At 46.4% G+C, this 13,723-nt stretch overlaps 1 protein-coding gene across 1 annotated transcript in view; it reads right to left on the bottom strand.

Moving 5' to 3' along the window:
* The window catches only part of LOC139228968 (cyclic nucleotide-binding domain-containing protein 2-like), a 326,735-nt gene that overhangs the window by 213,664 nt on the left and 99,348 nt on the right, over positions 1–13,723 (bottom strand). Inside the window, exons 10-11 of the mRNA XM_070860580.1 lie at positions 11,141–11,201; positions 4,830–4,986 (exon numbers count right to left, since the gene is read on the bottom strand). Coding sequence (XP_070716681.1) covers positions 4,830–4,986; positions 11,141–11,201 — 218 coding nt within the window. The remainder of the gene's footprint in view (positions 1–4,829; positions 4,987–11,140; positions 11,202–13,723) is intronic.

The raw sequence follows: 13,723 nt of genomic DNA, 5'->3' as shown, positions 1-13,723 counted from the left end.
ACGTCCTTCCTCAGACTAAGAGACCAAAACTGAACACAATATTCCAGGTGAGGCCTCACTAAAGCCCTGTACAGCTGCATTAAGACCTCCCTGCTTCTATATTCAAATCCCCCAGCTATGAAGGCCAACATACCATTTGCCTTCTTTACCACCTGCTGTACCTGCATGCCCACTTTCAGTGACTGATGAACCATGACACCCAGGTCTTGTTGCACCTCCCCTTTTCCTAATTTGCCGCCATTCAGATAATATTCTGCCTTCCTGTTTTTGCCCCTAAAATGGATAACCTCACATTTATCCACATTATACTGCATCTGCCATGCATTTGCCCACTCACCTAACCTGTCCAAGTCACCCTGCAGCCTCTGAGCGTCCTCCTCACAGCTCACACCGCCACCCAGTTTAATGTCATCTGCAAACTTGGAGATATTACACTCAATTCCTTCATCTAAATCGTTAATGTATATTGTAAAGAGCTAGGGTCCCAGCACTGAGCCCTGCGGCACTCCACTAGTCACTGCCTGCCATTCTGAAAAGGACCCATTTATCCCGACTCTCTGCTTCCTGTCTGCCAACTAGTTCTCTATCCACATCAGTACATTACCCCCAATACCATGCACTTTGATTTTGCACACCAATCTCTTGTGTGCGACCTTGTCAAAAGCCTTTTGAAAGTCCAAATACACCACATCCACTGGTTCTCCCTTGTCCACTCTGCTAGTTACATCCTCAAAAAATTCCAGAAAATTCGTCAAGCATGATTTCCCTTTCATAAATCCATGCTGACTTGGTCCGATCCTGTCACTGCTTTCCAAATGTGCTGCTATTTCAAATGGCTGGAACTTCTTCCCTTGTTTCTCAGTACAATCTCAATGGTGCATTTGATTTGTGATGCTCACTCGGGCTTTCACACACCTTCCACTCGACCGCAATTCAGCTTTGTTCCCACACATCTCTGCTAGTTCTCACCTTGTTGACCCCTCAGACCTCTCACCTGCTCTACAAGTTATTTGTCATGTATTCAACTATCATTGTAACCCATGTATAAGCTGACCTAAGTTGTACACCTTAAGAACATTGACCACAAGGGGCGAACTTGTGGGAGACACTCCTAACCTGGACTTACAGGAATAAAAGGGGAAGCTCCACCCACCTTCATCACTTGAGGTCTTGGTAATAAAGATAACTGGTCACAGAGTGACCTTCTCTCAAATATGGGTCTCGTGTGCATTTATACTGTACAGTAAGGACATATCATTGGCAATGAGAAACTGGGACTTAAACCACGCGAGCATGGCCACTAGCAGCACAGAAGAGAGGTACTGTGTTGGTGATGATTGGGACGACTTTATTGAGAGACTACAGCAAAGTTTTGTCACTAAGGAATGGTTGGGACAGGATTCGGTTGACAAATGCAGGGCTCACCTCCTGACGGTTTGTGGATCCAAAACTTACTCCCTGATGAAGGACCTTCTAGCGCCAGAGAAGCCGGCGAACAAGTTGATCGGGGAACACCTTAAACCGGCGAGCAGCATGCATATGGCAAGACACCGGTTTTACACGCACCGGCGGGGAGAAGGGCAAAGCGTTCCAGACTTCGTGGCAGATCTCCGGTGACTGGTGAGCCCATGTAAGTTCCCAGATGCATGCAGAGCAGAGATGCTGTGAGACTTTTTTATTGAGGGCATCGGGCACACTGGGGTTTTCAGGAAACTGATTGAGACCAAAGACTTGACCTTGGAAGTGGCGGATCTGATAGCCCAGACATTTATTTCAGGGAAGGAAGAGACCAGAATGATGTATGATCAAAAATCTTGGCTCAAATGTGGCAAATGACCAGGGAGTCAACATTGTTAACGCGGCACACAGTTGTCTAGGCAGACAAGGGCAATCGGACATGCCCCAGCATGTAGTCGAACCCAAAGGGGGAATTCAACAGAAACAATGGCTAGCTGAATGGCGATTCATGCCATCGCAATAGACAATGTGGCCAGTAATGGGGCCATCAACACCTGTTAATGGTGCGCTTAAGGACAGTTACAGAGACAGTCAGAGACGATCGACTGATAATGGACCTTTTGTTTCCAACAACGGGGCCTTCAGCTCATGCTGGAGGTGTGGAGGCAAACACCCAGCCAAAGCTTGCTGGTATCAGTAATATACCTGCAGGAACTGCAACGTCAGTGGTCACTTGGCGCGTATGTGCAGGAAGCCTGCAGCCAGGTTGATGTACGAGGAGGACGGGCCCGATGTAAGCCCTACGAGGCCAAATGAATACTGGGGGAAATCGTTGGAAGCTGAAGTTTCGCGAGTTCATGTGGAGCACTTATACAGTTCATATACCAGGACGCCACCGATAATGATGGAAGTGCTCCTCAATGGCATCCCAGTAGTAATGGAGCTAGACACGGGGGCCAGCCAGTCCCTGATGTGTATCAAACAGTTCAAAAGGTTGTGGGTGTCCAAGGCCAGGAGGCCAAAATTATTGCCGATTGACGCACAGCTACAGGCATATACAAAGGAGATAATTCCGGTGCGAGACAGCGCCACGGTAGTCGTGACCCACAAAGATTTGGAGAACAGGTTGCCACTCTGGATTGTCCGGGGGGATGGTGCCGCACTACTGGGGAGAAGTTGGCTTGCTGTCATGCACTAGAAATGGGGACTGGGCAGCCATGTACGGGCCATGCCCTGAGGAATTTAAACCGTTTCATAGGCGCAAGAATGAACTCTCGATTCAGGCCGATTGCCTACTGTGGGGAAACTGAGTAGTCATGCCCCAGATGGGCAGAGAGGTGTTTATCAGAGAACTTCACAATGAGCACCCGGGCATTGTCACGATGAAGGCAATTGCCAGGTCACACATTTGATGGACAGGGATAGATGCTGACCTGGAACTTTGTGTTCGCAGGTGCAACATGTGTGCTCAGTTGGGCAACGCACCTAGGGAAGCCCCCCTCAGACCCTGGTCCTGACCCACCAAACCATGGTCACGCATCCACATGGACTACGCAGGTCCTTTCATGGGAAAAATGTTTTTGGTTGTAGTAGTCACCTACTCCAAATGGATTGAGTGTGCCATTTTAAATTCAAGCACATCCTCTGCCACGGTAGAAAGTCTACGGGCAATGTTCGCCGCTCATGGTCTACCGGATGTCTTGGTCAGCGACAATGGCCCGTGCTTCACAAGCACTGAATTCCAGGACTTCATGGCAGGCAATGGAATCAACCATGTCAGAACAAGCCGGCCTCAAACAGCCAGGTGGAACGAGCAGTGCAGATAATCAAACAGGGGATGCTCAGAATCCAAGGGGGTTCCCTACAAAGCCACTTATCACGCCTCCTGTTGGCCAATAGATCCCGACCACACTCGCTCACAGGGGTTCCACCCGCAGAGCTGCTAATGAAAAGGACGCTCAAAACCAGGTTATCCCTTATACACCCTACTCTGAAAGAAATTGTTGAGAGCAATCGTCAGTCACAATATGACAACCATGACAGGAATGCGAGTGCGCGATGTATTGATGTCAATGACCCTGTTTTTGTCCTTAATTACACTGCAGGGCCCAAATGGCTCACAGGCACTGTGATTGTCAAAGAGGGGAATAATAGGGTTTTGGGAGTTAAACTTACCAATGGACAAATCTGCCGCAAACACGTGGATCAAACTAAAAGGAGGTTCAGCAACCCCATCGAAGAAGCAGAGGAAGAACACGACGTAGAGTTTACACCACCACAGGTGACCGAACACCGGAACCAAGTGGAGGAGAGCCCAGTCACTGAGGGCAGTCCGGACAGGCCTGAGGTACCTCAAACAGCAGACACTCAGGCCAGCGCCCAACAACCGGAGCCCCAACTCAGGCGCTCTACAAATGAGCGTAAACCACCAGATAGACTTAACCTGTGATCCCAATAAGACTTTGGGGGGGAGGTGATGTCATGTATTCAACTATCATTGGAACCCATGTATAAGCTGACCTAAGTTGTACACCTTGAGAACATTGACCACAAGGGCCGAACTTGTGGGAGACACTCCTAACCTGGACTTTCAGGTAGAAAAGGGGAAGCTCCACCTACCTTCATCACTTGAGGTCTAGGTAATAAAGGTAACTGGTCATAGAGTGACCTTCTCTCAAGTATGGGCCTCGTGTGCATTTATACTGTTTAGTAAGGACATATCACTATCCACTATTCTTTGACCACAAAGGTCAAGCAGGCACCTGCTAGTCTGTTGGTGCCTTAACCGCTCACCGATTTTCATTTGCTTGGAAAGAGGATCACCAATCTAGTCGACTGAACAAGATGATACTGAAGGATATAAAACTCGATTCTATCTAATGCCACACCTCATTAGCAATACCAGGAGCATTTTATTTAAATATATATATTTTTTTTCTCTCCCCTCGTGAAGCTTTTTACTTCTTACTGGAATATGATTTAATAGGTGCTGGTTAGCCAAGTGGCCATCTTTCACGTGTGACCTTGAACAGTAAGCATTGTCAAGCTATTCAACCATAGGAAGCATCACAGCTGAGCTTGATCGTACCTTCACCTGGCATTTACATACATGCATTTGCAGCGGGGATCACTGAATATCAATGAGGATTGGAAAATCTGGTTACATTTCTCCTAGCTAACCCAGTGGCTGTGAGACCAATTGTGTCATCCACGACTGTTGTCCTGGCTGAGATCACCTTACTCAACACAGACCGAGGATCAAAGCTGGGAGATTATGGGTATATATAGCTCAGTTATTCAATGGATCAACTCAGTGAGCCAGGGGTGCTCTGAAATAATCTTGTCAACCATTCATATGCAAAGCCTCTTACTCTGTGGGGATTTTTCAATGAGTTTTGTTTTCTCCTCCAACAAGCTCAGCGTGGGAAAATCCTTCAGGAGCATAACATGATTCGTTTGCTGTGACCGCTGGGACTGATCATTTCTGCGTCGATCCATTCTGAGATTTGTCACTATGTCACATCGGCCCTGATAAAATATGAACAACAAATATATAAACGGTGGTGGTGCTAAATGATATATGAGCATTCTGGCGAAAGCTAACCTTTGCTATCGGTGAAAAATGCCTCATGTTTCATAAGTACCATAGGGACTGGTCTGTTAATCATATCATCCTCATTAGGAAAACATGCAGGTGTTTAAATTTCATCTGCACAATATTGTTAGTGCATTGCTCATCATGTTCAACTTGAATTCCTGTTTTTAATACAAGCTCATTAGCCAGTGTTCTGAAATAGCAATTAGAGGAAATAAAACCTGCTTGATTGTTTAACCTTATGTTAGACATGTAACATAGAAACATAGAAACATAGAAAATAGGTTCAGGAGTAGACCATTCGGCCCTTTGAGCCTCCTGCACCACCATTCAATATGATCATGGCTGATCATGCAACTTCAGTACCCCATTCCTGCTTTTCCTCCATATCCTTTGATCCTTTTAGCCGTAAGGACCACATCTAACTCCCTTTTGAATATATCTAACGAACTGGCCTCAACAACTTTCTGTGGTAGAGAATTCCACAGGTTCACAATTCTCTGAGTGAAGAAGTTTCTCCTCATCTCGGTCCTAAATGGCTTACCTTTTATCCTTAGACTGTGACCCCTGGTTCTGGACTTCCCCAACATTCCATCGGGAACATTCTTCCTGCATCTAGCCTGTCCAGTCCCGTCAGAATGTTATATGTTTCTTTGAGATACCCTCTCATCCTTCTAAACTCTAGTGAATACAGGCCCAGATGATCCAGTCTCTCCTCATATATCAGTCCTGCAATCCCGGGAATCAGTCTGGTGAACCTTCGCTGCACTCCCTCAATAGCAAGAATGTCCTTCCTCAGATTAGGAGACCAAAACTGTACAAAATATTCAAGGTGTGGCCTCACCAAGACCCTGTACAACTGTAGTAAGACCTCCCTGCTCCTATACTCAAATCCTCTCGCTGTGAAGGCCAACATGCCATTTGCCTTCTTCACCGCCTGCTGTACCTGCATGCCAACTTTCAATGACTGATGTACCATGACACCCAGGTCTCGTTGCACTTCCCCTTTTCCTAATCTGTGGCCATTCAGATAATATTCTGCCTCCCTATTTTTGCCACCAAAGTGGATAACCTCACATTTATCTACATTATACTGCATCTGCCAGGCATTTGCCCACTCATCTAACCTGCCCAAGTCACCCTGTAGCCTCTTAGCATCCTCCTCACAGCTCACACTGCTACCCAGCTTAGTGTCATCTGCAAACTTAGAGATATTACATTCAATTCCTTCGTCCAAATCATTAATGTATATTGTAACTAGCTGGGGGCCCAGCTCTGAACCTTGCAGTACCCCACTAGTCACTTCCTGCCATTCTGAAAAGGACCCATTTATTCCTACTCTCTGTCTGCCAACCAGTTCTCTATCCACATCAATACATTACCCACAATACCATGTGCTTTAATTTTGCACACTAATCTCTTGTGTGGGACCTTGTCAAAAGCCTTTTGAAAGTCCAAATACACCATATCCACTGATTCTCCCTTGTCCACTCTACTGTTGGGTTGAAAATCCATTCCCCTGCTCTAACTTGGGTGGGAGTCTGCCAGAAAGGCCAGAAACTAGTCCGGGACCTGGTTATGTTGGGTCCTGAACTTTTGTTGAATTTGCTGGGACCATCTTTTGAGGGTGTAGCTTCCGTCCACCATAGGAGATGAGGAGCATGGTCAGGGCACCCCTACACTGAGAGTTCTGAGGCCTTGGCCCAGCATATGGTTGTTGGAAGTCAAACCAGGCATTTCGACCCTCTGAGAGGCAGATGGAGGCACACCTGAGTTCAAGGCTGGGATTGTGGCTCGGACCCTGGTATTCTTCAGCTGGATTTTCAGTCGGACTCTAATAATCAGACACCTGCCATTGACTGGCAAATTAGGGCAAGTCCACCGGGTTCAACGGCAAAGGTTCCCAATGGGCTCAACCCAGCACTTGCTCTAGGATACATCCCATTACGGATGTTTAGGGATTATATTTTTATAGCAGTAAGTACATGCTGTTATTGATTATTTTAGTTTTGCAGTTACATTTACAAATGGAAAATTAATATTTTGATGCTATAATGAGTGCTCCTCTGCAAAATCATAGAAACATAACTTTGGGTTTGCAACAACCCAATTAGTGTCAGATGGTAGTAGGCCACCAGCTGCAATCCAGTTGCAACTGGGCAAAAAAAGCAGCTGAATACTCCAGTCAGCATGCTATGTAAACGAGGGGGCAGCTTGTCACTAGTAATCGCCACCTAGTAACAATATTTTGTGCAATAGGTTTTAATTCCACCCCAAATACTTAAAATGTTGGGGGAAATGAAGAAAAATAGAAATTGCTGTGTTTTTATTCCCCCATTAGGCAGGACCTCAGTCTATATTTTCCAGATGTTTTTTTATTAACGTAGTCCATCTGCCATTCCTACTAACCTGGGCCAGATGTACCACTCAACAAGAAATAGGTTTTAAATAAAATTAAGGTGATTAGAGTTGATTTTCCACACTATTAAGAGAACACTGGTATGGGGTAATTTAAACTTTTGTCAATCAAGTAAAACACGTGATATCAGCTTGGCCACCTGATAAACACCTCTCCCGACTTTTAGTTTCATTTAACGAGTGGCCAAGTCGATATCACACATGTTACACTATCGCCTAAAGTCAATCTTCACGTTAAAATCTGGATGGCTTCAGTCCTGGAGACGGGCTCAATATCAGACAGATCTGAGAGTTCAGTAATCAGCGCTGACCCAGGGAACCTGTCACCATGACACTACAGATGCTGCCCAGTATCGAACCCACAGACACGCCATCTCTGCTGGTGGAGACCTTGAAGGGGTGGAAGAAATCGAAGGGCAGCTTCCTGTCAGTGGTTGGCTGGTCTCTGGACACTGCTCCCCTAGATTTGATTCTCAATCTCCTTATCTTTGTTATGAATAATTTTCTTTTATTATTTGAAAGTACAAAGAGTTTATGGGGGAGTAAATAAGAAGCGCATGATTGGGATGTTAATTTTTAAAAGTTGAAAAAGATAGCGGCAGGCACTAATGTTTTTTAACTTTTAAAAGATTTGGCATTTGCGCTCCAGAAAGGAAGTGGAGCGATGCCCCCTCCCCCCACCACCCCCAACATCGCCGCTCCCCCCCCCCCCCCACCACCACTTAAAGGGATGGGCCATCGCTGCAGGATCTGCAAGGAAAAAACTTACCTGCTCCTTGATGGCAGTCGCGATCAGGGCCGATCAGCTTGATGCACTGCAGCAGAGTGCCAGGCTGATCGATCGCAGGAGAAAAGCATCGAAAAAAATGGACAGAGATCATTTCGTCATTTTTTTGACCTACCTCGACCGCCTCGTCTTTAACCATTGCTCCCGAAGCATCCGGCCTCACAATGAACACCACCTGCAGCTGCTAGTATTTTCGGCCAGCGATGCTGCAGGGGGCGGAACAGAAGTTCGGATCCGGGGTGCTGCCGGGGTGATGCGCAGTCCGATGACATCATGTAAGTGATTAATGCCCTACTATCACCCCCCACAGGCAACAACAGGAGGCACTAAGGAGGCCAATTTCTAGGCCGATGAACTGTGAACATCTTTTGTCCCTCTTAAAAAATAACTTTACAGATTACAGCATGAATAACTTGTTCTATTTTTGAATCTGTGTGAAATATGTATTGCATGTGCAGTGAAATACTAACGATACCAGCAAAAGCAACATTCCATAGTGAGGTCTTTCTCTGCAGGGCACATTTACCACTTTTCTCCCTAATTAAGAAATCTTTTGCTTCTTTCTCTTGCTTTGATTTTCTTATTATTTTTCTCCGCATCAATACTGTTCTGTCCCCTGACTGTGTTGTACTCTGTCTCCGACTCTTATCATTTCATTAACACGTGGCCTGTAGATTACTGCTACTGTTCTGTTGCCATAACAGTTGCTACTGCTATGACTCCCACTGCTGGTATATTGGGGTAGAAATGTTATATCTTTGCAACTGTTTTACAGGTGTAAAATGAGCGCAACGATGACAAATTTTAGTTGTGGTAAGGCCCGCGTCTGATTTTTGTGTGAATTGGCCCCTGGTAAATTCAGCAGGGCCTTTTGTTTTAGGTGGGTGTCGAATGTTTGGAATGAGCACAGGCCTCATTTCAATATTGAAATCAGGCTACTGTACCCATTTCTGGACACATTTCAGAAATTGAATAAAAGCATGGCTCCATAGCAGCCTAACCAGCAATTCTTAAAGGCCACAGAACAAGCCTGCAGGTACCTTTTTTTTTTAACTTACCTTAATGTGGAGCCAGCAGGAGCAAGAGTGGTTGGGAAGGGTTGGAATTATGGATGGAGATTGTGCTCACCAGATCTCCTGTTTTTGCACAGTCGATAGCTTCTGCTCAGATGAGACTTGGGAGCTGGAAGCTCTTGGGATCAGGAGCATCCATAGTGCCCCGCATTATTTGAAAAAATACTGCACAGATGAATGTTCAGAGAACAGAGCTGTCCTCTGCATCTTCTGCTGCTCACCCGCCTGAGAAATCGCCTGACAGCAGAGGACCGCCTCAGCTGTCACCTCCACCTCCAAAAAAAGTGTACCATGCAGCTTAGGCAAATTGAAAGTATATGCAAAAGAGGCAATGATTATGCACAGTGTTTAATATGGTATCTCCCAGTGGGTGTAGGTGTGGGTGTTCCCAGACTAGGTTTGTGCCACAGTTGCACAACAGGGAAGCATACTTACTCCTTACTTCTGATATCATAAAATGTATTCCCCATTTGCAGTCAGATATGAGCTGACTGATTGATTGTATTGACTGTGTGATGTCCCTCCATTCAGCTGGCACCTGTGCTTTTACTGAAGGGTAGGCTACTGCAGCTGGACCTACAAACCATCAGCAGCAAAGGGAATAGTGTTGCCCACATCCATACTGTGCCATTGTGGACAATTATTGAACTTCTATGCCACCGCCAGAATAATCCCTTTCATGGTGATCTATATGTCTTCAAGAGCAGCTGCCTCACCGGATCTGTGCTCCCCAGTCAATTGTGCTACAGGCCACACTCTGTGGGCAAGATTTTCCCATGTGAGAAACCTATTCAGATTAGGGAGAGGGACTCCCATTAAAAATTTAGTCAAGTCTGCCCCGTGAGCTGCCAACACAGGCTAACTCAATCCATTGTTGCCTGACTCACAAAATCAGGGCTCACAAAATCAGTCCTCTCATGTCTCTCCAAATGTGCAACGTGGCCCCTATTAAGAGGTGTGATCAAGTCAAAGATGTTTTGATGTGACGGGGTAACATAGGGTCGACATGCAATGGGATATGCTTGTCAGTTTTTGTGATCCAGTTTTACCTATGCATGTTGTGGTGGAGCATTGATCCAGCTTATAATTGCATAATTTCAAACTTTTAATGCAAAACACACACTTTAAATTTGATGAACCTAAACAAGCTTGAGTCCTGATGAAAATATGTCATGCAACAACAACAACAACTTTCATTATTTGGCCTAGAAACTGGGGAACGCTGGAAACCTGCCGGTAACAAGGATAATGGCTGCCGGTTGAGAGAGCGCAGGCAGTACCAGCATTTTGGTACTGCCTGCTCATTATCATGAACGTGGCAGTGATTTTCTAGTGCAACGCACTCTTTTCAGCGCTAATGTCAAAAGGTGGCCAACTATCACCTCAGTCTCCTGCTCACAATGTAGGGGAACTGGAAAGAAAGGAGCCACCAGACCAGTTGATGAGCAAAAAATGAAAGTTTAAAAGAAGAACCTTGCAAAGGAAGCATTTGAAGTTCTGCCGTCCATCCTCATAAGTCCTGCCAGACATCTCTTGGCTGTTAATGCCGCTGAAAGACCTGTTACCGGCAGCAAATCTTGGCATGAATTAGCACAGGTGATACCCCACCAGCTGGCAGAGGAGCGTCAACCATGGTTTTTTCGCCATTTCACAGGAAACTACCCGAATTTTGAGGCCATTTTGTTTTATGGGTAAAACAGTACATATCAAACAATTGTGATTATCTTCAAAACCTAATTATTTTGCCTGATGTGACATTGTAGATTATAATATATAATGCTGAAAGATTGTGAAAAATAATGTACTTACTGCTTTGACAACCACTATGAAAGAAGAGTTGTAGCTTTCTGGAACGACTGCTGTTCCTGATCTATGAGACAGCCAGAAATGTCATTGCACAAGCTGTGCAGAAAATAGTAACTTAAGATTAATTGTCAAATGTTCTACTGGCAAAATTGTTGCTATTGACTGTAGCTGAAACCTTCTTCTCTAATAACAGCACTGTGAAAGATAACAGTCCCCAATATAAACTTACTGGAGCACTGCTGCGTTATCACATCACACTCTCAAATCACACACTGTTTTATGCACTTTTACTTATACGAGGTACTCGCTCATATAAAATGTCTTATTTTCTCCACTTAGATTGAGTGCAACTGGTATCACAGGATTCTTCCTCGTGGCCACAGATGTTTTTGGTAAAAAAGAGAATTGTTCAAAAAATGTTTGTTTTAAGCCATTATATCCCCACCCACATTCAAAATGTTCTATAATTGCACCTTATAATTTCTATAATTTGGTAATAATCTTACTGGGCCCAAGGATTTTCATCCACTGAAGATACTGAAATCAGAGGGAGGGGGATGGAAAAGGAAGGTAAGGGGAAAGGGAAGTGTTGTGTATGTATAACATAAATATACTCCCTGTACACTCAATGTACAGTGACATAAGACTACTGGATGTACCTTCACGCTGTATATACTATGCTTGTACCACCAGAGGGTGCAATTGGTGGAGACCTAGGGGTCACCTGTACACGACAGGTAACCAGGTATAAAAGGGAGTTCACCATGCTGTACCCTCACTCAGGAGCTGTAATAAATGGACTAAGGTCTCCACAGTTCAAGTACAATATTTTGCCTCGTGGAGTCATTGCTAGAGTGCTTATAGACGCAACAGGAAGGGGAAAGGAAGGGGACAGAAGGAAGGAAGGAGGGAAGGAGAAAGAAGGAAGGACGGTAGGAAGGAAGGAAGGCAGGAAGGAAGACGTAATTAGTTAGCACCTTTCATGGCCTCAGGACGTCACAAAGCGGTTTACAGCCAAAGCAGTATTTTGAAGTGTAGTCACTGCTTATATGTAGGAAATGCGCACAGCATGCTCCCTCAGACAGCAATGTCATAATGACCAGATAATCTGTTTTTAGTGATGTTGGTTGAGGGATAAATATTGGCCAAGACATTCAGGGGTCGAAATTGCCCCCCTCCTTAAGGTCCATTGTCGCCTCTAAGAGGCGGTAATGAGGCGATAAGGCCTTTTTGACCAGGGGCAGGTGGATGGGCCGACCCATCAGAAATTGCCCCTGGGCCGGGAGCGGCAGAAACATGTTCCTGCCCCGTCTGGCATGTGCCAACCCATTACTGCCCGGCAGCAACCCCTTTCTGCCCCGCGAGGGAAATTGCCCCGCGGGAGCGGAGCAGCCAACAGTCGGTGCCCCCGAGACCTTTTCCCGGCAAGATGCTGCCAGTGGCTGGGCGGCACATCCGCCCTTAAAGGGGAGGGTGCATCACCGTGGCCGCCATTTTATTTTAATTGTTGGCCGATTCTGAAGTTGGCCCGACAATAGTGGTCACGGGTTCGGCCGGGCCGCCAACAGGCAGCCCGGCAGACCCTCTTGGGTACCGGGCCGCTTGTCCGGCCGAAACCCTTCCTCATGGCCCAGTGGGCACCACTAAAGTGGCTGCAAAGCTCGCAGCGGCCCTCCCTTTTAACTGAAGGTGGGGGACGTTGCTATGCAACAGCACGCGTGGCATGTCTGTGTTGCGCTGATGTCAGCAACACTGTGCTGATGACAACGCCTGCCTTCCGCCCCGCTCCCGACCCACTTCCGCCCTTCAGCCGCACCAAATATCTCTCGGACAAATTAAAAAATGTAAAGAGGCCAATTTCCCTCTATTCTCTGCCCCATGGATTGGGGCGGAGAATTATAAGAACATAAGAACATAAGAAATAGGAGCAGGAGTAGGCCATTTGGCCCCTCGTGTCTGCTCCGCCATTCAATAAGATCATGGCTGATCTGATCATGGACTCAGCTCCACTTCCCAGCCCGCTCCCCATAACCCTTTACTCCCTTTTCGCTCAAAAATCTGTCTATCTCCCTTTAAATATATTCAATGACCCAGCCTCCACAGCTCTCTGGGGCAGAGAATTCCATCGATTTACAACCCTCTGAGAGAACAAATTTCTCCTCATCTCAGTTTTAAATGGGCAGCCCCTTACTCTAAGACTATGTCCCCTAGTTTTAGTTTTCCCTATAAGTGGAAATATCGTCTCTGCATCCACCTTGTCGAGCCCCCTCTATGGGTTCAAAATTGGCCCCTGCAGATTTTTGACGCACTCACCAGAGTTGCGCCACATTTGTACGAAGAAAAGGGCGCCAAAAAAATGTCCTCCGATTCTGGCCGCTGTGTTGCCTCTCCCGGGGCTTGGCGCAGCGTGGCCAGTGGATTGAGGGCGGAGCTACTGTCCCGGTGCTGAAAACAGTGCCGGGACGTCTGCACATGCGCATTAGAGTGTGCATGCGCACTAGCTCCTCGCCCCCAGCGCGTCCTGCAGCTTGTGTGGGAGGGACCCGATGCTTGCCACCCCTATTCCTGGCTGAGTGGTCTCCCGCA

The sequence above is a fragment of the Pristiophorus japonicus genome, chromosome 2 (genome assembly GCF_044704955.1).
Source record: "Pristiophorus japonicus isolate sPriJap1 chromosome 2, sPriJap1.hap1, whole genome shotgun sequence".
NCBI lineage: Eukaryota > Metazoa > Chordata > Chondrichthyes > Pristiophoridae > Pristiophorus > Pristiophorus japonicus.
Note: the sequence above shows the minus strand (reverse complement) of the source record. Positions and strands in the feature narration are given on the sequence as shown.